The sequence below is a fragment of the Sorex araneus genome, chromosome 11 (assembly GCF_027595985.1).
Source record: "Sorex araneus isolate mSorAra2 chromosome 11, mSorAra2.pri, whole genome shotgun sequence".
In the NCBI taxonomy this organism is placed as follows: domain Eukaryota; kingdom Metazoa; phylum Chordata; class Mammalia; order Eulipotyphla; family Soricidae; genus Sorex; species Sorex araneus.
In genome coordinates this window covers 47,431,924-47,459,635 of record NC_073312.1, presented here as the reverse complement: position 1 = coordinate 47,459,635, position 27,712 = coordinate 47,431,924, and the positions used below count along the sequence as shown (strand labels likewise).

The following is a 27,712-nucleotide window of genomic DNA, read 5'->3' as shown; positions in this document are numbered from 1 at the left end:
TATTGCTCCGGGCCCAATCTGTACATAATTAAACACAAACTTGAACCCCATCCCAGTAACACGTTGCAGTGATTAAAATAGTTTTACTCTTTTCTGAATGCAAAATTATGATTTAATTCCAAACTTTCCTCCTTATTTTGCTTGTGCCTCGGTGCATGCCTAATAATCTTTTTGGTTAATGTAACTCAGAGTTTGGTTTACTGATGGCCCTCAGCACAGGGCTTGGAGTGACTTGAACAAGAATTTTCCAGGAATAAATAAGTAAACGGTGATATAAGTTTTTCCTCCACCTCCACCTTGAAGACGGAACTGAAGCCCTCTGGAAAGGCAGTGAATGTTGGACCCACGCACGTTGGAAACGTGAGAGTCGGTCGCGCAGGCTTGGTTCCCACGCTCACTGCGCTTCCTTGGTTTCCTGAAATAGCTTCGGCGTTTTCTGGTGAGAACTCGATGCCCTCAGCCCTCTGCTGCCCTCTGCTGCCCTGTGGTTGTGTAAGATTTTATCGGGGACGAGATCCGCTAGGGGTCGTGGGTGGGCGGAGAATCGAGAAGGTGGCTGAGGTGACAGTGTGAGGGCGATGGCCAGGTAAGGCTGAGGGGTGAATTAATTCCGGGAGCCAGGGACAAGGGGACCAGATGACTCCGCATCGAAATCCCTCGACCTTGAAACTATAATCACCCAGCAACCTCAGACACTGTAACTGCAGAACCAAGGTCAGAGCTTCGGGAACACGTAACCCTCAACGTATTCGAGTCTTTGGGCGCTCAAAGGACTCAGAGGCTTCACAGGGGCGCCCCCAGTCAGTAACTACCGGTCGGTTCCTCTCCAGGCTCTTGGCGCCTCACCAGCCTATCGCGGCACTCATTGGCGAGGCCCTGGAAGCGTGGACCAATCAGAACTCTCCTCGTGTCTCCAGCCAGCCCAGGCCCAGCCGGTCGCCCCTCCAGAAAGCTGGGGGCGGATCCCCTAGCAGCTAAGGCAATGGGAGGGCAGAGTGAGAGCACCGGCGGCCAGCGATTGGCTGCCACCGCGGTCTCTATCCGAAGCGGATTGGCCCGTAGCAGAGACGGAAGCGGTCCAAAGAACTGGAGCTGACAGAGAGGCGCGCCGGGGCGATGTGGAGCGCGGGTCTCCGCCGAGCTTTCGGACCGGTGCTCCTGGGCCTGCTGCTGGCATTTCTGGTGCGGGGCAGTACTGCCAAGACCAGCGCGGGGCCCGTGACCTGCGGGTCTGTGCTGAAGCTGTTCAACACGCAGCACCGGGTGCGGCTTCACTCACATGACATCAAATACGGATCCGGTGCGCCGCCCCGGGACTGAGGCATCTCCAGGGGCCGGGGTCCAGGGCCAGGAGTTTGAAAGGGGGACAGTGAGGGCCGTGTGGGAGGGAGAAAAGGGAACAAGGACCGGCAGTTTGAAGTGGCCGCTGCGTTATCCGGGGGTGGGGGGAAGAAGGGTCCACGGGGAGCGCGGGCCAGAGGATTTAAGCTCAGCAGGCGGGGCTGCGGGCGGGCAGTTGGGGCCAAGTGGACGCGGATGCGGTCCCCGGCGAGGGCCCGGGTGTTCGGAGTTGACGGTGAGCCCCGTGCGGGGTGGGGTCTCGCCCCTCAGGCAGCCGCCAGCAGTCGGTGACCGGCGTGGACGCGTCCGACGACGCCAATAGCTACTGGCGGATCCGTGGCGGCGCGGAGGGCGGGTGCCCCCGCGGGTCCCCGGTGCGCTGCGGCCAGGCGGTGCGGCTGACACACGTGCTCACCGGCAAGAACCTGCACACGCACCACTTCCCGTCGCCGCTGTCCAACCACCAGGTGGGCCCCGGCCCGCAGCCTCGGGGAGAGGCGGCCGCGCGAGGGTTGGGGGAGGCGGAGGGCCGAGACGACGCCGGCGACTTCAAACTCAGGAAGGCTGACTGCGCAGTTCCCTCTCGGGCGTGCGGTGGGGACTCGGAGGTGGCTCGGCCAGGGCCCTGCCCCCAGGAGCCTTCCGCCGGACACGCCTCTCCTCGGGGCAGTCTCACCGCCGCGGAGTGGGACGCGCGGGGCTCTGGGATGGGCTGAGGCACTTGGTGGTTCTGTAGCAGGGGTTTGGGTGCTGCCGTCGCAGCGGGGAGCAGAGGGACTTTCCGGGTGCGGCCATCAGAGGAACAGGGGCTTTGCAACAGGGCGTTTCCGTGGCTAGTAGGCAGAGGAAGTTCAAGCTCGAGTCATGGCTGTAGGAGTTGGACTTGACAGTGGGGTGGGGGTGGAGAAAAGGGGGGAAGCTGGGGGAGAAGCAGTGATCACGCTGCACAGAGTGGCTGTATTTCTTTTTAATTTTTTAATTTTTTTTTTTTTGCTTTTTGAGTCACACCCAGCGATGCTCAGGGGTTACTCCTGGCTCTGCACTCAGGAATTGCTCCTGGCAGTGCTTGGGGGACCATATGGGATGCCGGGAATCGAACCCGGGTCGGCCACATGCAAAGCAAACGCCCTACCCACTGTGCTATCGCTCCAGCCCTTTTGTTTGGGGGGGGGGGTCACATTTCTTGAACTCGGAGTGTCACTCCCTGCGATGCTCTGGAACAATGTAGGGTACAGGAGAGTAGGGATGGAGGCCCCCGCTCCTGGTCTTTCAGCCATCTCCCCAGTCCGTTTCTTTTCTGGTTTTTCCCTTTCTGCTCCTAGTCCCCCCTCCCCTTCTCTTGTGATGACTGTCACCAGCATGTTTGGTGACAGCATAGCTTACCTGCTTGGCCTATGATGTTCTCCAGAGGCCACACACACCTGCTGTCCCTGGTGCTCACGCTTTTTAGCTGCAGAGCTCGTTGAGGGTGGTAGACTTTAGCTGTGCTTGAACATATGCTTTAAGTGCCCCCTTTGGGGGGTTGGGGGTTGGATGCTGGGTTGTGATGTCCCATTTGGGAACTGTGGGTGTGGAGACTCAGAAGGGAAAGGAAAGACATGAGGCCCAGAGATTTGGGACTGAGAGCTGCTGCCAGGCTAGTGACCACAGGGGACTCTCACTGTGCCTTCCACAATGACCTGTGTGTTCCCCACCCTGCACCCCTAGGAGGTGAGCGCTTTTGGGGAAAACGGCGAGGGCGACGACCTGGACCTATGGACAGTTCGCTGCTCGGGGCAGCACTGGGAGCGGGAGGCCTCCGTGCGCTTCCAGCATGTGGGCACCTCTGTTTTCCTGTCAGTCACCGGGGAGCAGTATGGGAACCCCATCCATGGGCAACATGAGGTGCACGGCATGCCCAGCGCCAACACACACAATACGTGGAAGGCCATGGAAGGCATCTTCATCAAGCCCAGCGCAGAGCCCTCAGCAAGTCACGATGAACTTTGAGTGAGGGACATGGGCAGGGCAGGATGGCCACAGAGACACTCCTAGTGTAGACTGTGGGTTTGTAGTTCTCAAGTGCCTTTGCAATTAAAGAATGTTGACCTGTGATTGTGGGACTTTTGCTTGTTCATTTTTCTTCATTTTATGGCCAGACCTGGTCATGCACAAAAGTACTCCCAGGGATACTCCCAGCTTGTTGCTTGGTGGTCACTCCTGGCAATGCTCAGGGTACCATGTGGTGCCGGAATCAATCTGGGACCTTCCACATGCAATGCCTGCGCTCCAGCCCTCTTTGGCCCTGTGATTGTGTTTTTTTGGTTTGTTTGTTTGTTGTTGTTGTTTTTAAGTGGGCCATACCTGGCAGTACTCAGGGTTTACTCCTGGCTCTGCACTGAGGGATCACTCCTGGCAGGGTTCTGGGGACCATATAGAGTTCTGGGGATCAAACCCAGGTCAGCCACATGCACGGCTAGCGCCCTACTCACTGGGCTATTGTTCTGGTCCCCCCGTGATAGTGTTCTGGAATGAATTTGGCGATGACCATGTGTTGTCACTTTCTAGTTCAATTCACTCTCCTTCATGGCAGTACCTTGTCCCCAGCACAGTCAGGAAGCCAAATCCAATCAAACCTTTTCATGCTTTTTCATGCACTCAGCACTCCCCGGGTATATCACAGTCCCCTCTTCACCCATTGATGGTCTGATGGTGAGTGACCCTGTTTACCCAGAGGTGTCTCAGCACCATGAAACTTCCTGCTAAGGGCTGGGATTGGGCAAACTTTCTGGTGCTCATCTCTCAGGTGAGGCCCCCATTCTCTTGGCAATACATCCTCATTTCCACCCCTAGTAGCAGATGGAGCTGTCTTGTTCCCCTGGTTCTAGTGCAGATGGCACACCACCCACCCCATCTTGCTCAAGCATGTGGTGTCTCAGTCCCCCACTACAACTTTCTAAAGTCTCTGGGAGCGATAACAACTTCCAAAGATACTGCAGGGGAAGGTAACCAAGAAAAAAATGCTACCTGTAGTGATCTGAGGAGGCTTCCTGGAAGAAGAGACATATTTTGGACAGACAAAACATTGCAATTGTTTTCGTTTGGTTTTGGGGTCACACCCAGTCGTCAAGGCTGGCTCCTGGCTCTGTGCTTGGAGTCATTCCTGTTGGTGATCTGGGGACCATATGGGATGCCGGGGATCAAACCCAGTTCAGCCACACTCAAGGCAAGTACCTTATCTGCTGTTAATTATTGTTCTTGTCCCAAGCATTGCAACTTTTATTTATTTTTAATTTTTTTTGCTTTTTGGGTCACATCCAGTGATGTTCAGTGGTTACTGAACTGATCTGGTGGCTCACACACTTGGCCATGGTGTTCACTGGGAACACACAACTTGTGCTATGTGCACATATATGCTCACAGGGGGCAGGGGTCATATTCCTAGTTGTTGTGCTTGCGCATCCTTATTTATTTTGGCTGCTCTCTTCTCAGTGCTCAGGGGACCATATGTTGTTGGGCACTGAATTTGGGGCTCCCCTATGCATAGCATGCACTCCAACACTCTGAGTCATCTCCCTTGCTCTCACACTGTGTGTGTGTCTGTGTCTGTGTGTGTGCTTGTGTGTGTGGTACTTGGGATTGAATCCAGGGCCTCACACATGCAAGGTAAGTGCTCAACCACTGAGCCAAATCCCTGCACCCACATCATTTTTCACTTATGCTGCTCACTGGTTACAGCAGAGTTGCCAGGATTGCTCTTGGTACAAGCAGGGAGCCATGGAGATGGTCTCAGTCTTATACTGCAAGGCATCTAGATGGCTTTAGTCAAGTCCAAAACATTGCAAAATTTTTGGTTTTGGACCACACCTAGCAGGGCTCGGGGGATATTCCTGGTTCTCTGCTCAGGTTTGCTTCTGGACTGCCAATCCCAGCATGTGAGGGACCATATGCAATGCCTGGGATCAAACCAGGGTCAGCTGCATGCAAGGGAAAACTTCACCCTGCTGTACTATCGCTCCAGCCTCAGCATCGCAATTTTTAAAAACAGAACCCAGGTAGTGCGGAACTTTGTGACCTTGGATTCTGGGCTCAACAGGACCCGGGAGCAGAAATTCTCTGCCTGCTTTCCCTAGTCTCCGGAGGTCCAAGGGTCATGCCCATAAGCCACCCCCTGCCAGTGCCAGATAATCTCATCAGCCATCGTTCAGAACTCATGGCTGCTTCTCCCGGAAGGGAGCATAAAATGAGGCCCGTATAACCATGCCACTGGACTCCGTGTCAGGCTGTTTTCACTTGGGGCGCCCCAGAGGGGGGCAGATGAGAGCCCTCTCCACCCCAAGGGACCCAGCCCTGGCAGCCGACCTCCACTACCCAACCACTGCCATGCTCCAGGCCATCTTCCACACACTCCCGTGGAGCCTCATGCATGAGTGAACATATTCCTAAACCACATGGCGACACATAAGACACTCCCTACTCATTTTCATAATTACCACACCATATTTGATTAGAGGCAATAGGCGCTAACGCCGCCTGAACCCCTCGCGCTCTCTCGAACCTGGCTCACCATCTCACCTTCAACAACACACGGTTCAGCACGCCAGGCATGGAACTCTACGCGTGACCCCTGCTGGAACTCTATGTGTGATTCCTGATGGACACTGCCAACTCTTTTGCAAGATTTAGACAGAATGGCGTCAGTGGGGGATGGAGAAACCGCAGCGGCGCCACCTGCCCTGGCCAGTCTGAGTCGCAGCGCCGTCGGACATAGAGCCGTGGCGCCAGTGCGTGCAATGGCTCATCCACTGTGGGTGCTGTCACCAACCACCGGGTGACCTGGGACTTGGCGCAGGTGTTCGATCTGGCACAGACCCTCTGCAATAAATAGGGTCCTGCTTCTGCCAGCTGCTCAACAACCTTCGGCGCACTCCATCAACCTCAAGGAGATCAACCTGAGGCCGCAGATGTCCCAGGTGCTGTCTAGAGATGCAGGCAGGTGCGTGTTTGTCAGTGCAGATTGTTACAACATGCCAGTGGACCAAAAGCTTACATTCGGTAGACTGGGAACACCTGTAAAGGTGATTAGAGGGGCTGGAGCAATAGCACAGTGGGTAGGGCATTTGCCTTGCACATGGCCAACCCGGGTTTAATTCCCAGCATCCCATATGGTCCCCCGAGTACCGCCAGTAGTAATTTCTGAGCACAGAGCCAGGAGTAACCCCTGTGCATTGACGGGTGTGACTCAAAAAGAAAAAAAAAAGGCGATTAGAGGCCACCCCAAAAGACTCTGTCCCTGTCGGAGAACCTGGCAAGCTATCTCGAGTATCCTGCCCATGCGCAGAGCCTGGCAAGTTACTCGTGGTGTACTTGATATACCAAAAGCAGTAACAATGATGGTCCTCATTCCCCTGATCCGAAAAAGCCCCAATTTGCCATCGGGCTACACTAGTACGTGACAGGGACGAATGGAGACATTAGTAGCACCCGCTTGAGCAAATGGATGAACAACAGGATGACAGTGATACAGTGATGCTTTTGTTATTTCCCCTCATTTCCTTTTCTCTGTTGATGCCAAGATCTGTTGGCTCACATACTTGCTTTTTGGGTCCCTGTACTATTTTCCCCCAAAATTTGCAATTTAACAACATTTTAAACACCATGATTTATAATACTGTCAATACTTACAATTCCAAAACCAGTCCTCCACCAGAGTGCCCTTCACCTCAATCTACACACTCAACACCCCACACGAAGAATTTTAATTTTGTGGGATGGGGGGGTCGCATCCAGTGTTGCTCAGATTACTTATGGCTCTGCAGCCAGAATTACTCCCGGTGGTTGTAATTACTAACGCAGTTTGGTTGCGTGCAACTCAAGTGCCCTATTCGCTATACTATTGCTCCCACCCCAAGCACTTCAATTTAAAGGTAGGAACAAGTGTCAGGTATGTGACTCAAGTGGTAGAGCACATGCCTTGTTTGTAAAAATATGTGGCTCCAACACCATATGCCCACCCTCCCTTTTTTTTGGCCACACCCAATGGTGCTGAGGACTTATCCTTGGCTCAGGGATCACTCCTGGCAGGCAAAAGGGTGTGGTGCCAGGGATCGAACCCAGGTCAGATGCATGCAAGGCAAGTACCCAACCTATAATGCTGTCCCCCACATATGGCCCTTTTAAACACTGATGGATATGGCCCTGGTAGCCTTCATGACAGTGAATAAAGGCAGGAACAATAAATTAATCTCTAATAAAGGAATTTAACTGATTTGTTGGTCTGTGGGTGACCTCTAGAGGTGATGACTGAGATTACAGTCTTAGACCTAGCAGTGTGGCGTTTCTAAGAGAGCCTCTTGAGGGTAGAGGATGTCGTTTTCTTGAATGAGAACAAAGAGTCCTGGACAGGATAAGGTGGCAACTGATTGGAACGGGCTGGAGGAGTGTGGGCAGAGCACTTGACATTTGAGAAACCTATTGCTCTGGGGCGGAGGGGGGGAGCAGTGTGGAGAGAAATTCCAAACAATTGTGAGGCCTGAGAGAAGGAGGGTCCTGGGTAGGCCCCAAGGCCTATTGTTCCCCATCTGTCCCCCTGGCTAGCTTCTGCTCTTCTCAAACACAGATGCCCCCACTCCTGGCACCCCCACTCCACTACTGAGCACTGTCTACAATTCTACACTGTTGTGGGGCTGGGGAGATCATACAAAGGGCTGAAGTACATGTCAGGCAGCAGGAGGTCCTGAACTTGATTCCCAGTACTTCATGGTACCGTCCCTGCACACCTTCTCCTCTCCCTGCCATCCCCACTATCCACCAGCACCACCAGGTGTATCCCTGGTGGTTTCTCACTAAGCCCCACTGGCCCAGCCTGAGCATTAGCCATCAGGTCTGCATAGCCAGCTGAATATCTCTGAGAGGCCTCCCCTAGCCCCTTAATCTAGGCTCTTTCCCCATCATTCACCTGACCTGAGACAGGAGCAGGTGGAGAGTGGATCAGAGAGGGAATAGGAGCAGCTGCTGAAGGCTGCCTAGTCAACTGTGTCACCCCTGTGAACGTTGGAGCTTCATCCTACCAGCGAGTTCCAGATGCCAGTGTAGAAAGAGGGTTTTGTACCTAACCAAAATATCTTCTTTCCTGGGCTGAGAGCTGTTCAATGGGTGGGGTTAACTGTCCCGAGCATTTCCTACTTTGCCTTATACATCAAGTCAAGGGCTCCTGCAGCCAAAGCAAAGCATCTAGGTGAGCCAGAGGTGCTGGCAGTGAGCATCTTTGCTGCACAGCTGAGTGCCAAGGGCATTTGGGTGGGGCACCAATAGTGTGAACCACCTTGTGTAAGCCCAGACTAGAGTTCCTTGAATCCCCAGCTTCCTAACAGTGAGCCACAACTCCACTTGGGGTCATGCAACTATGTAGCTGAACATGAGGTGAAGGAAAAGCTTCTTTGAAAATAAATTAACATTGGGGCCAGAGAGATGTACGTTGGGTAGGGTGCTTGCCTTGCATGCAGCCAATTTGGGTTTGTTCCCATATGGTATCCCCCTTGCCTGACAGGAGTGAACTCTAAGCATAGAGACAGGAGTAAATCCTGAGCCCAATTGGGTGAATAAAGTAATGAGGCAGGAGAAATATCTCAACAGGCTGAGCACATGCTTTGCCTGGGGGGAGGCTTGGGTTTGATTCCCATGGTCCCCTGAGCGCTTCTGGGAGCAATCCCTCAGCACAATATCAGGAGTTGCTCCTGAGCACTACTAGGTATGGGCCAAAATACAAAAAAAAACCAAAATTACTATTATCGGTAAATGTGTGATTTTTATGCCTCTTTTATATACCTATGATTGCATTAAAAGCTTAAGTGAGGAACTGAAGAGATAGTACCACAGGTACAGTGCTTGCCGTGCATGCAGCCAAACCTGGTTTGGTTCCTAGCACCCCATATAGTCCCCTGGACCCTGCCAAGAGTGATCCCTAAGCTCAGAGCCAGGAGTTAGCCCTGAACATTGCTGAGTGTTACCCAAAACAGAAAAACTCCCCCAACCCCAAGCCACCACCCCCCACACACATACACACAACTTCTTAAGTGAAAAGATTTATGAGGGGATCAAAGAGAAAGATAGAAGTTAAAGCTCTTGTTTTGCACATGGATGACTTGGTTTAAATCCCTTAGTGCATATGGTCCCCTGAGCACTGTCAAAAATGATCCCTGAATATAGAACCAGGAGTAAGCCCTGAGCACTTCTGAATGTGCCCCCCCCCCAAAAAAAAGCAAAAACAGAAAAGGGCTGCCCAAGCCCTGGTTTTCTTTTTTCTTTTCTTTTAAAGATGTCTGATTTTAGCACCAGAGTGATAGTTGCCTTGCATACTGATGACAGATGACTTGGGTTTGATTCCCGACATCCTTTATGATTCCAAACCCAGCAGGAGTGATTCTTGAGTGCAGAGCCAGGAGTAAATCCTGAGCATTGCTGGGTATGGCCTCCAAACCAACATTTAGTCACCATATGGGGGTCTCAATGGACAGTTTAAGAAGTGAGGCTCTAGTTCATTCCAGAGGCTGTAAGGGTGCACTTCTGCTCTATATACCTCCCTATCACCTCTCACCCATAAGAACTAAGAAGTACTAAGAGCCAATCCAACTGTGTACAGCTTGTAGGAGTCTTTGATAAGGATAAAAGGATGAGTAAGATGGCTCTAGACAGAATGCAGGACAAGACCAAAAATAAAAGAACGGCTGGCCAGGGAGATAACTCACAGGCTGGAGTACATGCTCTGCATGTTTTAGGCCTTGAGTTTGATTTTCATGAACCCTGAGCACCACCAAGGTGGTCCCTGTAGGGGCTGGAGCAGTAGTGCAGTGGGTAGGGCGTTTGCCTTGCACACGGTTGACCCGGGTTTGATTCCCAGCATCCCATATGATCCTCTGAGCACTGCCAGGGGTAATTCCTGAGTGCAGAGCCAGGAGTAACTCCTGTGCGTTGCCAGGTGTGACCTCCCCCAAGAAAAGCAAAAGGTGGTCCCTATAGCCCTCATCACCACCTGAGTAGTAAATGATGCCATCCCCTGCCCTGGGCTCTCAGGCCCTCACAGCTGGTGCAAATATTGCTGGGACCTGCATTTTTAAAAAAATATTTTATTTTATTTTTTTGCATTTTGGGTCACACCTGGCAATGCTCAGGGATTATTCCTGGCTCTGCACTCAGGAATTACTCCTGGCGGTGCTCAGGAGACCATTTGGATGCTGGGGATTGAATCCAGGTTGGCTGCGTGCAAGACAAATGCCATCCCTGCCATACTATTGCTCCAGTTCCTGGGACCCACATTTACTGAACACTAAATGTCAGCCTTTGGGCCAACAATTTGCATAGCATCTCACCTGCTTTTAGCAATAAGACTATGAAACTGGATCAAGTATCATCAAATATCAACTTTAGTGGCTGGGGGTGTGGCTAATAGTAGAGTTTATGCACCTTGAGTCTCTTGCCCGCACGCCTGGCTGTCTTCCCCGGGGCCCCTTGGAGGGGATGGGCTCTAGCTTCCCTCCCCACCCCAAGCAGAGCTCCCGGCGGCCAAAGACCATCGGAACCTAGCTACAGCCATGCTGGAGGCTCCTCTCTACACATTCGGACAGGCCTCATGCATGAAGGTACCGACAGAGGAACCCAGGTGTGTGTAATTCTATCAATGGCCAACATCCAGAGAGAGACTTAAAAGCAAGCTCTCGGAAGAGATATCTTTAGCCTTCTTCTCCCTCTGGGAGAAACTGGCAATCTTCTGAGTTTCCTGCCCACCTGGGACAGCCTTGCAAGCTTCCCATGGTGTATTCATATGCAAAATCCAATAACAAGCTGAATCTCATTCCCCTGACCCTGAAGAGCCCCCAGTGCAACATCGTTAGGAGGGCCAAGTCGAGATAGACTTCTAAGATCTCAGGGAAAGGACAAAATGAGATGTTACTGAGCTTGCCCGAGAAATCGGTGATTAATGGGATATTGTGATTGTGATTGATGCCCCTTGAATACATGAAGCCCTAAGTTCAATCTCAGCATTGAAAATACTATTTTTTTTTTAATTGAGTCACCGTGAGAACAGTTACAGGGCTTTCAGGATCGAGTCTCAGTCATACTATGCTCAAACACACATCCCTTCACCAGTGCACATGTTCCACCACCAATAACCCCAGCATACCCCCCCTCCCACTCCCCCTCTGCCTGTGTGGCAGATGATTTTCACTTTATTATTTCCTTACTTTGATTACATTCAATTTTCTTTTTTTTTTTTTTGGTTTTTGGGTCACACCCAGCGATGCACAGGGGATACTCCTGGCTCTGCACTCAGAAATCACTCCTGGCGGTGCTCAGGGGACCATATGGGATGCTGGGATTTGAACCCGGGTCGGCCGAGTGCAAGGCAAACACCCTACCCACTGTGCTATCACTCCAGCCCCTGATTACATTCAATTTTCAACAGGAAACTCACTATCATTATTTGGAGTTTTTCCCCCAACAGTCAGACCTGTCAGAATGGCATCATTAGATTGTATGTTTTCTGTAGTTGGTAACAAAGAGCATAAGATGCATGGTCTCGAAAGGGCCACCCGGATTTGGAATTCTGGTATTAAGTCCAGAGATATTTCTGCCAGCAGCCGCTGCATTCCGAGATTGGTTTCTGTGATGCTGGGATCATAGCTGTTCAGGAGCGGAGGAGCTGTCCATGGGCAACCACTCAGGGTCTCATTTGGGCAGGAGGCAGGGCCGGTTCTGCCTCCTCCATCCCAAGATTCCCCATGCATACTGCCCCATCACTGCAAACTCCTACCTCTCTGTCCAATTGGTTCTGAACGGTGGTGGTCGCCATGCTGTCCAGGGGGGAAAAGGCCAAGGGACAGAAACCCTTCCCCTCCCGGGGCTGCATGGGGCCGTATCTTAGTTCAGAGTCCAGGAGTATAACTGCCAGCAGCCACTGCGTTCTGAGATTGGTTTCTGTGTCTCTGGGATAATGGATGCTCAGGGGTGGCGGAGCCATTCCTGAGCATATATTTTGTATATCAGGAAAGGTCGCACGGCCGCATAAGCGGCCGTGTGGTTTGGAGGTGTGTCCCAGTCCCACATACCAGACCCATGTTAGTAGAAGCTCAGTGTCGCCGGGGCTCCATCTGGGGAAGGCATGCTGGCTGTACCTTCTCCGTCTGGCACCCTGGTGTTGTGGGCCTGGTCTGGGGTCCGGAGTAATTTCCAGCTGGCGGTGCCTGCCAGAGCGGCCCAAATTCTTCACTGCTGGTTGTGAAAATACTAAATTTTTTATAGGTTTGTCCTAGTGGCAACCAAGGTTCACATAGGTTCGAAGTCAGCACAGGAGAGATGGCTTAATGGGCTGGAGCATATACTTATGTACAGAAGGCCAGGCTCAATCCTGGCACCACATGGTTCCCCAAATGCCTCCCCTAACCGGATCCAGCAGCAATCTGAGTGTACTGCACCCTACCCGAGCACTGCTGGGTGTAGTCCCCAAAAAAATGAGGGGGGGGGGGAAATCTAAAGTCAGTTCTATTTCCTCAAAAACATTTGCTCCTGGGCCAGCAAGAGTACAAAGATTAATGTGGTGGGATCTGATATTAAGTGGGCAGGGGTCTTGCCTTGCACAGGGTTGACCTGAGTTTGATCTCAGGCACTACATATGTGTCTCCAGATCCGACCAGGAGAGGGATTCCAGAGCCCTTAGCAAGTTGGGTGTGGCCCCCAAAACAAAACAAAATAAGGTGCTTGTGTAGCAGGAGACTGACTTGAAACCCTGATTCTCCATGAGGTCCCCCCAGTGTAGAACTAGGTGTGCCCCTAAATATGAAAACAAAATTATTTATTTTGCTTTTAGTCATTGGAGTGAAAATAAGAAGTTGCCCAGATGCAAAGTGCTCATTTTTTTTTTTTTTTTTTTTTGCTTTTTGGGTCACACCTGGCGATGCACAGGGTTACTCCTGGCTCTGCACTCAGGAATCACTCCTGGCGGTGCTCAGGGGACCATATGGGATGCTGGGAATAGAACCCGGGTCGGCCGCGTGCAAGGCAAATGCCGTACCCGCTGTGCTATTGCTCCAGCCCCCAAAGTGCTCATTTAAATACACCAGAATTACATGAGGGGCTTGGAGGTTATCAGCTCAGGACAGGCAGTAATGAATATTTATTTCCGAATGGCAATCACGTGAAAACCAAATCAGACACCCCTTACCTCCTACAAATCCACGAACTTGTACGGTCTACAGGACCATGTCTCAGTCCAAACCCAGAGGGTCTCAGAAACCCCACTTGATTCAAGCCTGGCATGCAGTGAGGTTGAGAGGGATTTGGTCGGGGAGACGGAAGACACCACTCTAATCGTGAAGCCCACCCGCAATCAGTCCAAAATCCCTTCCCGGAGTCACAGGGAATAGTTTCAGCAAGCAAAAGGACCCCGCAGGAGCCTCTGCTCCAAGGCGGCTGAGGGTGGGCCTGGGCATTTGCCGAGGGTCGCAGCCCTCTGCCCTGAGGATTCAGCCACGAGGCCGCCAGCTCCCTTCCAAAGGGGGTCCTAAATAGTAGCAGACGCCGTTAGACAACCATCAGAGTGGAGCTGAGAAAAGGCGGGCAAAGTTCCTTTTGATAAGTTGTGAATGGGGAGAAAGTGTTTGTAGAACTCATTGTTAAAACCACGGAGCCCGAGACGCCGTCGGCGCCGGGCCAATCCGGGGCCCGAGGCTACTTTGAAATCTCTCCGCTTCCAGCCAATGGGCGCGTGGGAGGGGACGCCCGGCGCCGCTGCCGGCCAATGAGCGCTCCGCTGTGCTAAGGGGCCGGGGCCCGGCCCCGCCGACTGTCAGCGGGTTAAAGATGGAGCCGGCGGGCGAGAGGGCGCCATGAGGTGCGGAGCCGTCCTCGTGGGAGCAGGGGCTCGCCAGGGACCGCGAAGACCCCTCTTCCTATGCCGTTCCGTGTCCGGCTCCAGCCGCGGGCTGGAGGGCCGGCCGCCTGGTGAGTCGCAGGGTCCGGGGTGAGTGGGTGGGGGGCGTGGGCAGGGTGGTTGGCCCAGGCTCGCGGGCCGGCGTGGAGGGGCGCAGCCCGGACCCCGGCCGCACTCTTCGGGCACGGGAGTCCCAGAAGTCCGGACAGCATCCCTGTTCCTGGCCTCCGCCCCAAGCCGCGGGACTGAAGTAACTGCCAGCGTGCGCAGCCCAAGTTGGGGGGCCGGGACCCAGAGATGGGGCCTGAGCCTGCAGGGGCCACTCCCTGAGCCCTGTTACTGGCCAGGAGCTTGTTACTGGCCAGGTAAGGAGTGTGGCCATCCCGGCCCCGGGCGCTCATGGGCTTTGGACTGTGGCAAAGTGAGAACCTACTCCTTTGTGTGTGCGCGCGCCCCCTCCCCCCTCCCCCTGTCTGCTCCGGATCCGGGATTGGAACATCCCCCCTCCACCCCAACTCCGGCTTGAGGTCTTTTCCCCACCGAAATTAGCTGCACGCTCAGGATGGTCCGGGTGCTCTAGTGGAATGAGGACCCTCGGAAGGCAGCCCACGGAAATTCTCCAACCCCGGAGGTACAAGAAGGGGCTTCTGGGCCCACCCATGGCTGAGCTTCCCTCCCTGCGTGTTTCGGGGTCTGTGGTGTCCCCCCTGCGGGCCACAGGTGCTCTGACGAGATTGCACTACTGTGCTCTGAGAAGCAGTGCAATGATATTGTCAAAGCATCTGGGACCAGCCTTGGGGACCCCCTCCCCCACACTTCGGCAGGCTTTCCTCCTCTGGCTGGGCCCCTTGGGCCTGCCGGCCCTCCCCTCCCCCCTGTCCAGCTCTTTCCCTTCTCCATGGAAACTTGAGATCCTGGCTGGGCCTGGGCCTCTGGGGTCAGAGGGCACCCTCCCCCCAGGCAGAGGCCCCGCCCTCCCGGCCACATTCCTGCTCTCCGATCCTGCTGATCTGCAGACCCTGGGAGGCACTGGCAGGCCTGTCGGATACTCTTTCCCTGTTGCACTACTGTGGGCCTCTGGGAAGCAGTGCAATGATGAAAGGGCATCAGCCAAGCCCAGCCCACCGCCCATAGTGCTGGGGGAGGGGGCTTTGCTGCTTTGCTTTCCCAATAGTTAGGCCCAGGTTGGGACCTGGCTTACCTGGGCCCGCCAGAGGATCCAGCCAGTGCAGATAGTTCTTCATCTGGGTCCTGGCCACAGGTTCAGAAAAGTGCTGATTTAGAGAGGCTTTTTCTAGGGAACTGGGGACCACAGGTTTGGTTGGGACCCTGTGGAGCAAGGGTAGCCCGCTGCTTTGTGTGGAGAGTTACTCTCCAGGACCCAGCTCAGCCTTGACCAGGAGAAGGGGAGAGGACCCAGCCTCCCCGCCTCCCCGGTGGCCTTGGGAGGTCCGGGCTCTGGAGAGGTTCTTGTGCATTCTCACAAAGAACTGGACCATGTGGGGCAAGTGGGTATGTAGTGGGTGGGCAGCTGGCGGGGTTGGGGGGGGGGATTTGGGATTTGAGGCTTGCAGATGATACCCACCAACCATATCAGCTTATTCTCTTCCAGAGGGATATGCTGTCCTCAGCCTGCAGGAGACACCGAGGCACCTGGTACCCACTCTCACAACTGGAAATGTGGTAGTGGTGGGGGGGAGTTGACACTGAACTGTGAAGGAGTGGGAGCAGGGTCACCTCCACCAACACAATTGCCACGAAGCCAAAGATCTGCAAGTATCCAGTGATAGTCCTTCCAGCCTGGGTACATGGGTACATGGGAAGGGGCCCAGATCTTTAAAGGGGTGTGCACATTGGGGTGCCAGTTTCACCCCCACTCGAGGTGAACCGTTGGATTCCATCAGGGAATGAGGGTCATTAAATTTACCCTCTGCCTGCCAGTCCTGACCCCATGGTTCCTCCCTGCCAGACCTCCTGACTCTAGTTCCCCCCTTCCCCTGGGCCATGGCACCATGACTGAGATGATCATTCCTTACTCATGTGCTTTTTATTTTGCTTTTCGGTCACACTCAGTGGTGCTCAGGGGGTCCTTCCAGCAGAGTGTTCAGGGACCCTCCAATGCCTGGGATCAAACCCAGGGCTCCCACATGCAATGTATGTGCTCCAGCCCATTGAGCCATCTCCCTGGCCCTTGTGTGATTTCTGTACCCACCGGCTGAGACCTCCTCTCCCGTCCTCAACTTAGATGCAAGGAGGACTTTGACCAGCAGCTGGAGGGTGGGTTGGGGAGCTCAGGTGAACTCAGGTTTCTGCTCAGATGTTCCCTCTGATATCAAGCCTGCCCTGGGCTCTGGCCTCCAGCAAAGCCTGTTTGAAATTTTCTCCCTGTGGCTTTGGCCCCCTGACAGAAGATAGGTACCAAGTCTTTAGTTCTTTAAGGAAAAAAAATTGTTTTTGTTGTTTATGGGTCACACTCCTCTTACTCAGGGCTTACTCTTGACTGTGCTGAGGGATCACTTCTGGTGGGGTCTGGGGGGCCTTATGGGGTACCAGGGATCGAATCCAGGCTAGAGAACCAAATCTTAGGTCTGCATCACTGGGTAAGCATTGTCAGAAGTGGACCCAGACACCCCTAACTGTGCTGGGGGAAGGTCCTATAAAAATCTGTGAATAAAAACATGAAAAAGTATGAAGTATAATTAGTATAACATGAAGGGAACATTAATTAAAAGTCTGCTTGTCCAGTTCCTAATATGGCACATATAAGTCAAAGTCTCATATTGTAAGTTATATTTACACATGGAACAGTGTGTGTGTGTGTGTGTGTGTGTGTGTCTGTCTGTGTGTCTGTGGGTGCTTGGGGTGTCAAAGTAGTGCTCTGGGCTTAACCTGGCTCTTTCCTCAGTGATCACTCTGGGTGGGATCTGGGACAATATGGGGTGCAAGGATCAAACCCAGGTTGGCTACATGCAAGGCTAATGCCCTACCCATTGTTCTATCTCCAACCCCATACTGGTGATTTGTAAGGCTTGTATGCATCTGAGACTGTCTTGTCTTGTGGGCAAATAACAGGCAATACACTCCTCCTCCTTGGATGCCTGTCTTGAGGGGGTGCCACCGAGTATGTTGGTAAGAATTGGAGCTGATGGCAGGTGATGATAAAAATCTGTTTAAGACTTCTCAGGTGCACTCTGTCTTCTGGTGGTGGGGCACTGGTGGGGATCTAAAGAAGTAAGATCATGCAAGATGATATGAAGACAACTTTTGGGATTGCCTAAGGGGCAGGAAAAACTGGTTGAGGCATCTGTGAAGGCTGCAGGGATATTAGTTCAGGAGCAGAACGCTTGCCTTCTTTCCCAGCTGGAAATAAAGTAAAAAAGGAGGAGCGGAGCAGTGGCGTAGAGTGATAGTACAGCAGGTAGGCACTGTTTTCCATGTTTTGATCCCCAGCACCCCATGTAATCCCTGAATGAGTGCAGAGCCACGAGTAAGCCTTGAACACCACTGGGTATGCCCTCAACACCATAAAAAAAAAGAATAATAGGGGGTCAGAGTGATAGTACCGCAAGTAAGGTACTTGCCTTGCACCCAGCCAACCTGGGTTCAATCCATATAATCCTGAACCGGCCTGGAATGATTCCTAAATGCAGAGCCAGGAGTAAACCTGAGCACCGTCTGAGTGTGATACAAAAAAAAAAAAAAAACCAATAAGTGCAACTGTGTGTACAGAGAGAAAGGGGGAGGAGAGGCATAAAACTACAAAGGGGCGGGTTTGATGCTGTAGAGTAAGTCAAAAGGAGGATGAAAAACTTAAGGTAGGGATTACCTTGGAGACCTGCATCGCTACCAGCGTGAGAAGGGGGAGGGAGCTGGCAAGATGTGAAGGAACTGGAAGCTCATCCTGCCCAGATCAAATCCCAGCTAGACCTGGCTCGGCGGAGCCGGGACCCCAAGCCCCAGCGTTGGGCCCGTCGAACGTGCCAGGGCGCATGCCCAGAGCGTCGCATTGTCACGTGCCAGCGGCTCGCGGGGATTGGCCGGAACGCTGGGGTGCGGGGGGCAGTCGCCGAGGCACCTGCGGCGGCGGCCACAGGGAACGGCGGGTGGGCGCTCGGTCCCCGGGGCCCCAGCCGGCGAGGGTGGGTGTGTCGGGCCCCAGAGCGCCCCGCAGCCCTTTTCGGATGGAGGTCCTGGACGAGTTCGACAGCGAGCTCCCGCAGACGGTGACCTTCTGCCAGCGCATCTCCAGGGAGGCCTTCGAGCGGCAGGCGGTCACCTACACGAGCCGCGCGCTGCGCCGCCTCTTCCGCAGCATCGACCTCAACCCCGCGCTGGCCGAGCGCGTGGTGCGCCGGGGCAAGCAGGCCGAGTGCGAGCAGCGCGGGCTCGTCTCCTTCCTCTGGGTGCGGGTCTCCCGGCGGGTGCCCGCGCGGGCCGCGGCCGTCTAGGAGCCCGGCCCCGGCTCAACTCGGGGAGGCTGGCGTGGTGGGGGGCGCCGCAGGCAGGCCGGCCTCTTACCCGGCGGGCTTCCTTCTGTACTGCTGTACTGTTGTCGCAGGCGAAGTTCTTCTGTGCGGTTCAGGGGGACCTGAACTACTGCAATCGCATGGGGTCCCCCGAAATGCACCGGCGTCTGGAGCAGCTGAAGAGAAGCATCTACCGCGTGCACCTCTACTCCCGGGGTGAGGCTCAGCCGCTGCCTGGCTTCAGTCACCCCGCAGACCTGACAGGACTCAGGAAGTCCTGGGCTCGGAACGTAAAATGATAAGGGTGGGGGGCCGGAGCGATAGTACAGTGGGGAGGGCGTTTGCCTTATGTACGTTCGACCCGGGTTCAATCCTTGTCACCCCATATGGTCCTCCGAGCACTGCCAGGAGTGATCCCCAAGCTCAGAGCCAGGGGTAAGTCCTGAGCACCGCCGGCTGTGGCCCCAAACTGCCCCCCATCCAAAATTAAAAAAATATATATATAATAAGAAAGGTGAAACTGAGGGGGCTGGAGCAATAGCACAGCGGGTAGGGCCTTTGCCTTGCACGCGGCCAACCCGGATTCAATTCCCAGCATCTCATATGGTCCCCTGAGCACCGCCAAGGTGATTCCTGAGTGCAGAGCCAGGAGTAACCCCTGTGCATCGCCGAGTGTGACCCAAAGAGAAAAAAGAAAGGTGAACCCGAAAGAGGGCGCATCTGGCTGTGAGGTGGGCAGAATTCCCCAGAGCTGTTATTCCCCTGGAGCACTGAGGAGGGAGTAGCTAGCCCCAGGGGACTATAGAATGTGACCTCACCCCCCAAAAAAAAAGTATTTTAAGGGACTGGAGAGGTAATACAGGGGTTAAGATGCATACCTTCCACACAGTAGATTTCTGGCACCGCATATACGGTTCCTTGAGTCTCACTGGATGTGATCTATGAGCACAGGAGCAGGATAAGTCCTGAGCACAGATGGGTGTAGCCCCACCCCAAATTTTTTCCTTTGGTTTTGGAACCACACTTGGCGAGGCTCAGGGCTTACTCTTTTTTAAACTTTTTTTTTAGCTTTTTGGGTCACACCTGGCAATGCTCAAGGGTTACTCCTGGCTCATGCACTCAGGAATTCCTCCTGGTGGTACTTGGGGGACCATATGGGGTGCTGAGAACTGCACCCGGGTCGGCCGCATGCACCGCAAACACCCTGCCCGCTGTGCCATTGCTCTAGCCCCTCTTGGCTCTGCGTTCAGGGATCACTACTGGGGATACTTGGGGAGCCATATGTAGTGCCAGGTTTCTATCTGAGGTTGTCCACCTGCAAGGCAAACACCTTACCTGTTGTAGTAACACTTTGGCCAATTTTTAAAATTATTTTATAATTCAGGTAACGTGTTAAGTTTTATAGGGTTTTGGGTGGTAGTGGTGGTGGTGGTTTTTGGGCACCTGGCAGTGCTCAGGGCTTTCCCTTGGCCTCTGCACTCAGAGATCACTCCTAGTATTGCTCAAAGGATCATATGGGATGCTGGAGATCAAACCCAGATTGGCTGCATGTATAAGGAAAATGCCCCACCCACTATGCTATCATTCTGGCCTCCCACAGCCAGACTTCTTGATGTAGAAGGAAGACCTAAATGGAGGGAGGAGAGGAGCCTGGCCATAGTCCCTCAGGCTTCCCTTCCTGAGCCCACCTTTGCAAGACCTCCCCCACAGGGGTTCCTCATAGACAAAGGGCCCCTGCTTGGCCTAACACTGGGGACAATGAGACTGTTCATGCTGGACAGTGAGCACCACCAGAGCATTTCCTGCCCTCCTTAGTGGTGATAGTCACTTCCCACCAAATTCTGCTTTTGAAATTGGAAAGCCAAGGCCCCGAATGACTCCTGCAGACAGGAAGGTGTGGGACCTTGTGAGTGACTTACCTTTTCCCTCGGGGTAGCTGTGGCTGTGTTGAAACAGCACTTCTAGGAGCCTGGTCATGTGTGTAGGCACCACACTGTCCTTTGGGCTTCCTTGATACCTTGTTGGAGAAGCAATGTGAACTCCCCCCCTCCACACACACACACAGAGGACTGCTCATGCACTCACTGGCACCTTTTGTTGCAGATAAGAAGAGAAAGAAGCCAATATGGAAAAAACCAGAGCTCACCATTTTGCAGGACCGGTCAACCTCGCCATACCTGCCACCAACTCTGCTGCCACCTTCACCTCTGCCCCCGCCTACCACCACCATCACTTCTGTCCTGGCCTCAGCATCCCCTCTCTACACTATGCCCAGGGTGTTTGGCCCCTTTCCTCAGCTGCCCAGCAAGTTGGTCAGTGGATTCCCCCACTTGCACACAGCCTGGGAAGGGTAGTGACTGCCCTCTCCCATCCTCCGCTCCCTCCACCCTACACACACACACACACACACACACACACACACACACCATCCTAGAGGCAGTCCCAGGCCCCTACAGTGGCTCACTTTTGGTCATAGCATTTGTGCTTCTGGAGTGGGTACCAGAACTTCCATTTTGAGCAGCAGAATCCTCTCTGCAGGGATGTCTTGGGAGTGAGGTCAACAGAGACATGGAATAACAGAGTGGGCTGGGCGGCAGGGCGCTGCCCTGGTGGAAAGTGGGGAGGCACTGAATGTGCAGAGTTCCACCCGAGGGGTTTCAGCTGAGTCCCCAAGCCCAAGTACACGGGGCAGAATCTTGGGGCTCCTGATCTCAGGTGGAGATTCCTGGGCCCCCTCCAGCCTCACCTCCCTACCCTCATCTCCTTCCCTGTTGCCGCCAAGCTCAGGGGGTGCTAAGGAGGAGTGCGGTGTGCTTGCTAAGTGAGTGGAAGTCACAGAAACGCAGATCTGGGCTCTGGCATTTTTCATCCCATGGGGGTTTCCATAGTAGTCCTAAGATTTCCTTTGTTTTCTGCAGATGGAGAAACTGGATATTTCAAAGTCTGATAGATTAAATTGGAATGGCCTGTCATCAAACCCAAAGAGGTGGAAGGAATAAATTCTGGTTTGAAGCAAATGAAAAAGGAACATTTTGGAGGATGAACCAGGCTCAGTTGCCATTTCTATTGGGAGTGGGGAGGCAGGGTGTCGCCACCACACCTGGTGGTGCTCAGGGTCTACTCCTGGCTCTGTTCAGGGGTCACTCCTGGTGGTGCTCTGGGAATCATGTGCTGGGGACTCAAAAGGGGCTTGCTGCGTGCAAGCCCCTGAACTCTCTCCAGTCCTCAGTCGCCATTTCCTCCCCACCTCTTCGTTCACCCTTACCATAATCTTGAGGTTTATCCTTGTGTTACACGGGAGGAGTCTGTGTCCGGGATATTCTGTGCCCATGACATAGAGGTGCCTGCCAGTGGGAGAGGGCCTGGAGCTAATGTCCCCTTCTCTGCCTTGTCTTGCAGCCATATGGTTAACCTGAGTCCATTGGTCCTCAATCCCAGAGGCTTCCATTTCTCATACCTGGCCCAAAACAGCACACACAAACTCCACTGTTCTGACTTACCCTGGTAAGTGACTCAGAGACCCCTGAATCCTGCCAGTGAGGCTTACTCCCAGCCTGGGCTCTGCCCCATATTTTGCACAAAGGTTCTAAAAACTGTTCAGTGTGATGGTCCCTTCTACTTCCAGGAAGGTCATTAATGTAATCTGGGGCCTGGAAAAGTTGTCCCCCACCCCAAGGTATTTGTAACGTGGGGTATTAGAAAAGTCATTGGCCAAAGAAGGGAACAGTTCCAGGCTGGAGTGATAGTACAGCAGGGAAGGATGCAGCTAACCCAGGTTCGAACCCCACTACCCCATGTGTTCCCCCACGCCTGCCAAGAATGATCCCTAAGTGCAGAGCCAGGAATAAGCCCTGAGCACTGCTGGGTGTGATCCCAAACAAGACAAAACAAGAAAAGTGAACAATCTTATCAGCTGTGAGCAGCTTCTGACTTAGATACATGCATGTTTGCCAAGCAGGGATTTATGGAATTTGTTCTAGGTTTTTTTTTTAGAGCATTCTTATAGTTATTTAAATGTTATCCCTATTTTCAGAAAAAGTTGAGTTTACCCTGTTTTTATTCCAATATCTAATTTAGAACAACTGCTTCATTGTATCAGATTACTTTTTGTTTGTTTTTGGTTTTTGTTTTGGGGCCATGCTCAGTGATGCTCGGGCTGGAGCTATAGCACAGCGGTAGGGTGTTCGCCTTTCACGAGGCCGACCCATGTTCAATTCCTCCACCCCTCTCGGAGAGCCTGCCAAGCTACTGAGAGTATCTTGTCTGCACGGCAGAGCCTGGCATGCTACCCGTGGCGTATTGGATATGCCAAAAACAGTAACAATAAGTCTCACAATGAAAGACATTACTGGTGCCCGCTTGAACAAATCGATGAGCAATGGGATGACTCAGTGATGCTCAGAGCCCACTCCTGGCTCTTCCAATGTTGTATGCATAAGGCCCTGGTTCCATTCTTGATGATGAGAAAAACAAAACAAACAAAAAAAAGCAATGGGACAGACATAGCTCAGCTAAAACAAACCCAGGGATTCTGACCACCAGTTAGTGGGCCTATACTCGGACCTCAGAAATGAGGTTCACAGTGGCCGGAGTGATAGTACAGCAGGTAGGGTGTTTGCCTTGCACACTGCTGACCTGGTTTGATCCCTGGTATCCCATATCATTCCCTCCGCCCCCGCCCCTCAGCTTTCCAGGTGTGATCCTCAAGTGCAGAGCCAGGAGTAACCTCCAAACACTGCTGAGTGTGGCAAAACAAAAACAAGAATGAGGTTGACAGGGCACTATTATGGGTGACACAGGTACTGGATAACATGTTTGAAGAGCTGAATGTACATCTCTAGAACATACATAGGCTCAAAACTTAGCATGTGATGCGGTGGTAGAGCACTTTCATCACCTAAGTGAGGTCCTGGGTTTGCTCCCTGACACACACACACACACACACACACACACACACACACACACACACACAGGCAGGGACTGGGAGGGCTCAAAGTGTGGTACACACGCCTGGCCTGCTGGATACCTGGTATACTGATCCTGGCATTGGGCAGGCCCTGAGCGTGTGCTGCTGGGACAAATGTTGTTGGGAATAGTGCCCACGTCTCCTGAGGACTGGGGGAGCCTCCTATTAAAAACCCCACAGAAGCCAAAAAAAAATCCTTTTATTAAAAAATTTTTTTGAGGGGGCGGGGCAGTCTCCAGCAGTGTTCAGGGTTTACTCCTGGCTCTGTATCCAGGGATCACTCCTGTAGGGTTTTTTGTTTGTTTGTTTTTGGGTCACACCCAGCAATGCACAGGGGTTACTCCTGGCTCATGCACTCAGGAATTACTCCTGGCGGTGCTCAGGGACCATATGGGATTCTGGGATTCGAACCCGGGGTCAGCCGCGTGCAAGGCAAATGCCCTACCTGCTGTGGTATTGCTCCATCCTCCATCCTATAGGTTTGAGGAACCATAAAGGGTGCTGGAGATTGAACCAGGTTCAGCCACATGCAAGGCAAGCTCCCTACCTGTACTACGGTCATCCTGATTGTACTGTGACTTCAGCCACCAAAATAAGTTCATTAAGTTCATTCATAATAGGAGATAAAAACACCTCTTCATGGAACTGGAGTGATAGCACAGTGGTGGTTGCTTTGCACGTAGACAACCCTGCTTCCATCACCAGCATCATAGAAAGTGATCCTGAGTGCAGAGCCAGAAGTAAACCTTGAACACTACTAAGTGTGGCTCAACATCCAAAAAGCCAAACCAAACCAAACCAAAAGCCATCTAATCACACAGATGGAATATCATTTACACTACCAATTTTGTTTGTTGAAATATTTCTCTAATGAAGACAATTTTAGGTTCTTGATACATATTAGTTCTAAGAGAACTGTGCTTTCATGGCTGAATCACCAAATTTGGGTTATTTTTAACGTTTTTAAAAGGTCACAAGGTAAATGGGCTGGAGCAATAGTACAGTGGGTAGGGCATTTGCCTTGCACGTGGCTGATCTGGGTTCTATCCCTGGCATCCCATATGGTTCCCTGAGCACCACCAGTAGTAATTCCTGAGTGAAGAGCCAGGAGTAACCCTGAATATTACTGGGTGGGACCCAAAAAGACAAAACCAAAAGCACCAAAGTAACATACAACATGGAAAAATTCAGAATATAGGAATGGGTATATAAATATCTATATAAACTCTAGGACTGGAGCGATAGCACAGTTGGTAGGGTATTTGCCTTGCACATGGCTGACCCAGGTTCGATTCCTCCGTCCTTGGAGAGCCTGGCAAGCTACCAAGAGTATCCCACCCACATGGCAGAGCCTGGCAAGCTACCCCTGGTATATTCAATATGCCAAAAACAGTAACAAGTCTCACAATGGAGACTGATGCCCGCTCGAGCAAATTGGTGAACAATGGGACAACAGTGCTACAGTGCTATAAACTCTAGGAAGAGTCCTATATCAAGAGTTCTGCAGCTAAGAGATTTACTTATTTTTGGTGCCAGTGGTGCAGAGGGCTTCCTCCTGGTTCTGTGTTCAGGGATCACGTCTGGTGAGCTCAAGGGACCATATGGAGTGCCAGGAATCAAACCTGGATCAGCTGCATGCAAGGGAAGCACCCTACCCATTGGACTAGCTCTCCAGTCCCCTAAGAGGTTTTCTTGGGGAACTTGAGGTTGCTGCTCAGGGATCATTCCTGGAAGTGCTCCAGGAACCATATTCAGTGCTGGAGATGGAACCAGGGCTGGCTGTGTGCAGAGCAAGTATCTTAACCCCTATACTATCTTTCCAGCTTCTAGCTAGAGGCTTTGTTTTTTTCTTTTTGGGTCACACCCAGAGATGCTCAGGGGTTACTCCTGGCTCTGCACTAAGGAATTACTCCTGGCAGAGCGCGGGGAATCACATGAGACGCTGGGAATCGAACCTGGGTCGGCTGCATGCAAGGCAAACGCCCTACCCACTACACTATCACTCCAGCCCCAGCTAGCTAGAGTTTTTTGCCCTTCCAAATGTTTTGTTTCTGCATGCACATAAAGTTCTTACTCTGGTTGACAAATTGCTTGTATTTCTCTAAATATCTTTTCCCAGCCCCCACATTACTATACTGCTGGGGCATATTTACCCGGACTATACACACTTGCCTCTATCCTTTCTCTTATTATTACTTCTGTTTTTGGGTCATACCCAGAGGTGCTTGGGACTTACTCCTGGCTCTGCATTCAGGGATCACTCCTGGTGTGCTCAGGGGACCATATGGGATATTGGTGATTGAACCTGGGTCAGCTGTGTGTGAGGCAAGCGCCCTGCCTGCTGTCCCATCACTGGGCCCGTGCCTCTATCCTTGAAACAGTTGGATACTAGAGCTGCAAGATAAGAGTGTCCTTTCTGTCTAATTGTGGCAGCCCAGATTGAATGGGAGAATACAGGAAAACAAAACAGAACAACAACAAAACAAAAGAGCTGTAGAACAGCAGCCTGTAGGTTTCCTGAGGTTGTCACCATCACAGACATGGCTGCAATGAACAGTGGTGAACAGAAACTCTAGGTAGAAATTAGAAATATGAGATCCCCTTATCCTCTCACCCCAGCCTAGTGGTCTGTTGCATGTACTTCACTGTGGCTGGTGACGCTTCTCATGACATGTGTTGACTGTCTTCTGCACAGGACCACAGCCTGTAGTGGCTCCCCCAGTGCTGAAGACATGCCACTTCCTCCTGTGAAGGCCTCCATCACCTCTCCACCTGTCCTGCTCAAGTTCCAGCCAATACACAAACCCAAAGATGACTCAGAAAATGATCATGGCAGTTCAGCGTGCTTACCCCAGAAGAAGAGCCCATAACCTTTTATAGGCCATGGCTGGAGGAATGAATAAAGTTCTCTGGCAGAGGCTCCCGGATCTGTGTATGCTCTGGGGCTCTCTCTAGCCTTCAGGGTTTGTCAGGTTAGCAAGCCTAACAGGTGGTGGGGTAGGTGCTGCATGTAAGAGCAGAAATGAGAAATTTTGCTCAGCTTGAGTGACTATGGCCCCTTTGGGTATCACCTACATCACAGAATTACAAGTACCATCCCTCCCTAACCCCCCCCTCACTTACCTGTAACCCTTAAACACACGCCATATCTTCGTTCTTTGGTTTGGAAGCCTGGGAATGGTCCTTCTGTGCAGGAAAAGGAGCTGGGGATAGGGGTTGTCAGTTTCCAACTTGACACCTCCCTAATTTCAAAGATATGACTCATCATCACCTGGCACGCTGACCTTAGAACCTACATTATGATTGAGTCTGCACTCAAACTTGATGGCTGGATATCAGCATATAATCCTGGAGCTGACAGATATGTGACCACTTCCCCCACCTGATCTGAATTGGGACTCAAGATGTGATAAACTCAAGCAGTTGGGGGGGGGAAGGGATCTCTGCCTTTAAGGCATTCACATCCCATCTTCCCTACTTTGTACAGGGTGGGGTTTGGGTGAGGGGGAACTGATATACAGAGCAAACCAATACAGGATTACATACAAATAGTGATAGGGAGCTGAGGTGGAGAAATATTATGTGTGGGGTTGGTCACATTTCTCTGAAGAGCTGAAACCTAGAGAATGTGAAGGCTTAGCCATGGGGTGAGAAAGGGCAAGGCCAAGTGACTATGAGTGACTGGTGTGGATAGTGATATCTTTTAACAGAGTGGGATAGGGAGGAGGGCAGATATGGTGGTGGCATCTGCTTTGACTATACATTTTATTTATTTATTTATTTATTTATTTATTTATTGCTTTTTGGGTCACACCCGGCAATGCACAGGGGTTACTCCTGGCTCTGCACTCAGGAATCACTCCTGGCAGTGCTCAGGGGACTATATGGGATGCTGGGAATCGAACCCAGGTCAGCCACGAGCAAGGCAAACGCCCTACCCGCTGTGCAATCTCTCCAGCCCCCTACACATTTATTTTGACATCAGTGGGTACCCAAGTAGATGAACATACACAGGGATCAGGCTGTGTATGCTTT

General features: G+C 52.4%; 1 protein-coding gene across 1 annotated transcript; it reads left to right on the top strand.

The window, feature by feature from the left end:
- The first annotated feature begins 1,074 nt into the window (after window positions 1-1,074).
- Window positions 1,075-3,433, top strand: SDF2L1 (stromal cell derived factor 2 like 1). The gene is made up of 3 exons (XM_004607453.3): window positions 1,075-1,300; window positions 1,612-1,808; window positions 3,049-3,433. Exons 1-3 carry the CDS (start codon window positions 1,117-1,119, stop codon window positions 3,328-3,330), a joined length of 663 nt encoding a protein of 220 aa, XP_004607510.2. The 5' UTR covers window positions 1,075-1,116; the 3' UTR covers window positions 3,331-3,433.
- The last annotated feature ends 24,279 nt before the right edge of the window (window positions 3,434-27,712 follow it).

Coding starts and splice junctions, on each gene's coding strand:
- SDF2L1 (XM_004607453.3), top strand. CDS start 1,117: ATGTGGAGCGCGGGTCTCCGCCGAGCTTTCGGACCGGTGCTCCTGGGC. Junction 1,301..1,611: donor TGACATCAAATACGGATCCG/GTGCGCCGCCCC, acceptor CTCGCCCCTCAG/GCAGCCGCCAGCAGTCGGTG. Junction 1,809..3,048: donor CGCCGCTGTCCAACCACCAG/GTGGGCCCCGGC, acceptor CTGCACCCCTAG/GAGGTGAGCGCTTTTGGGGA.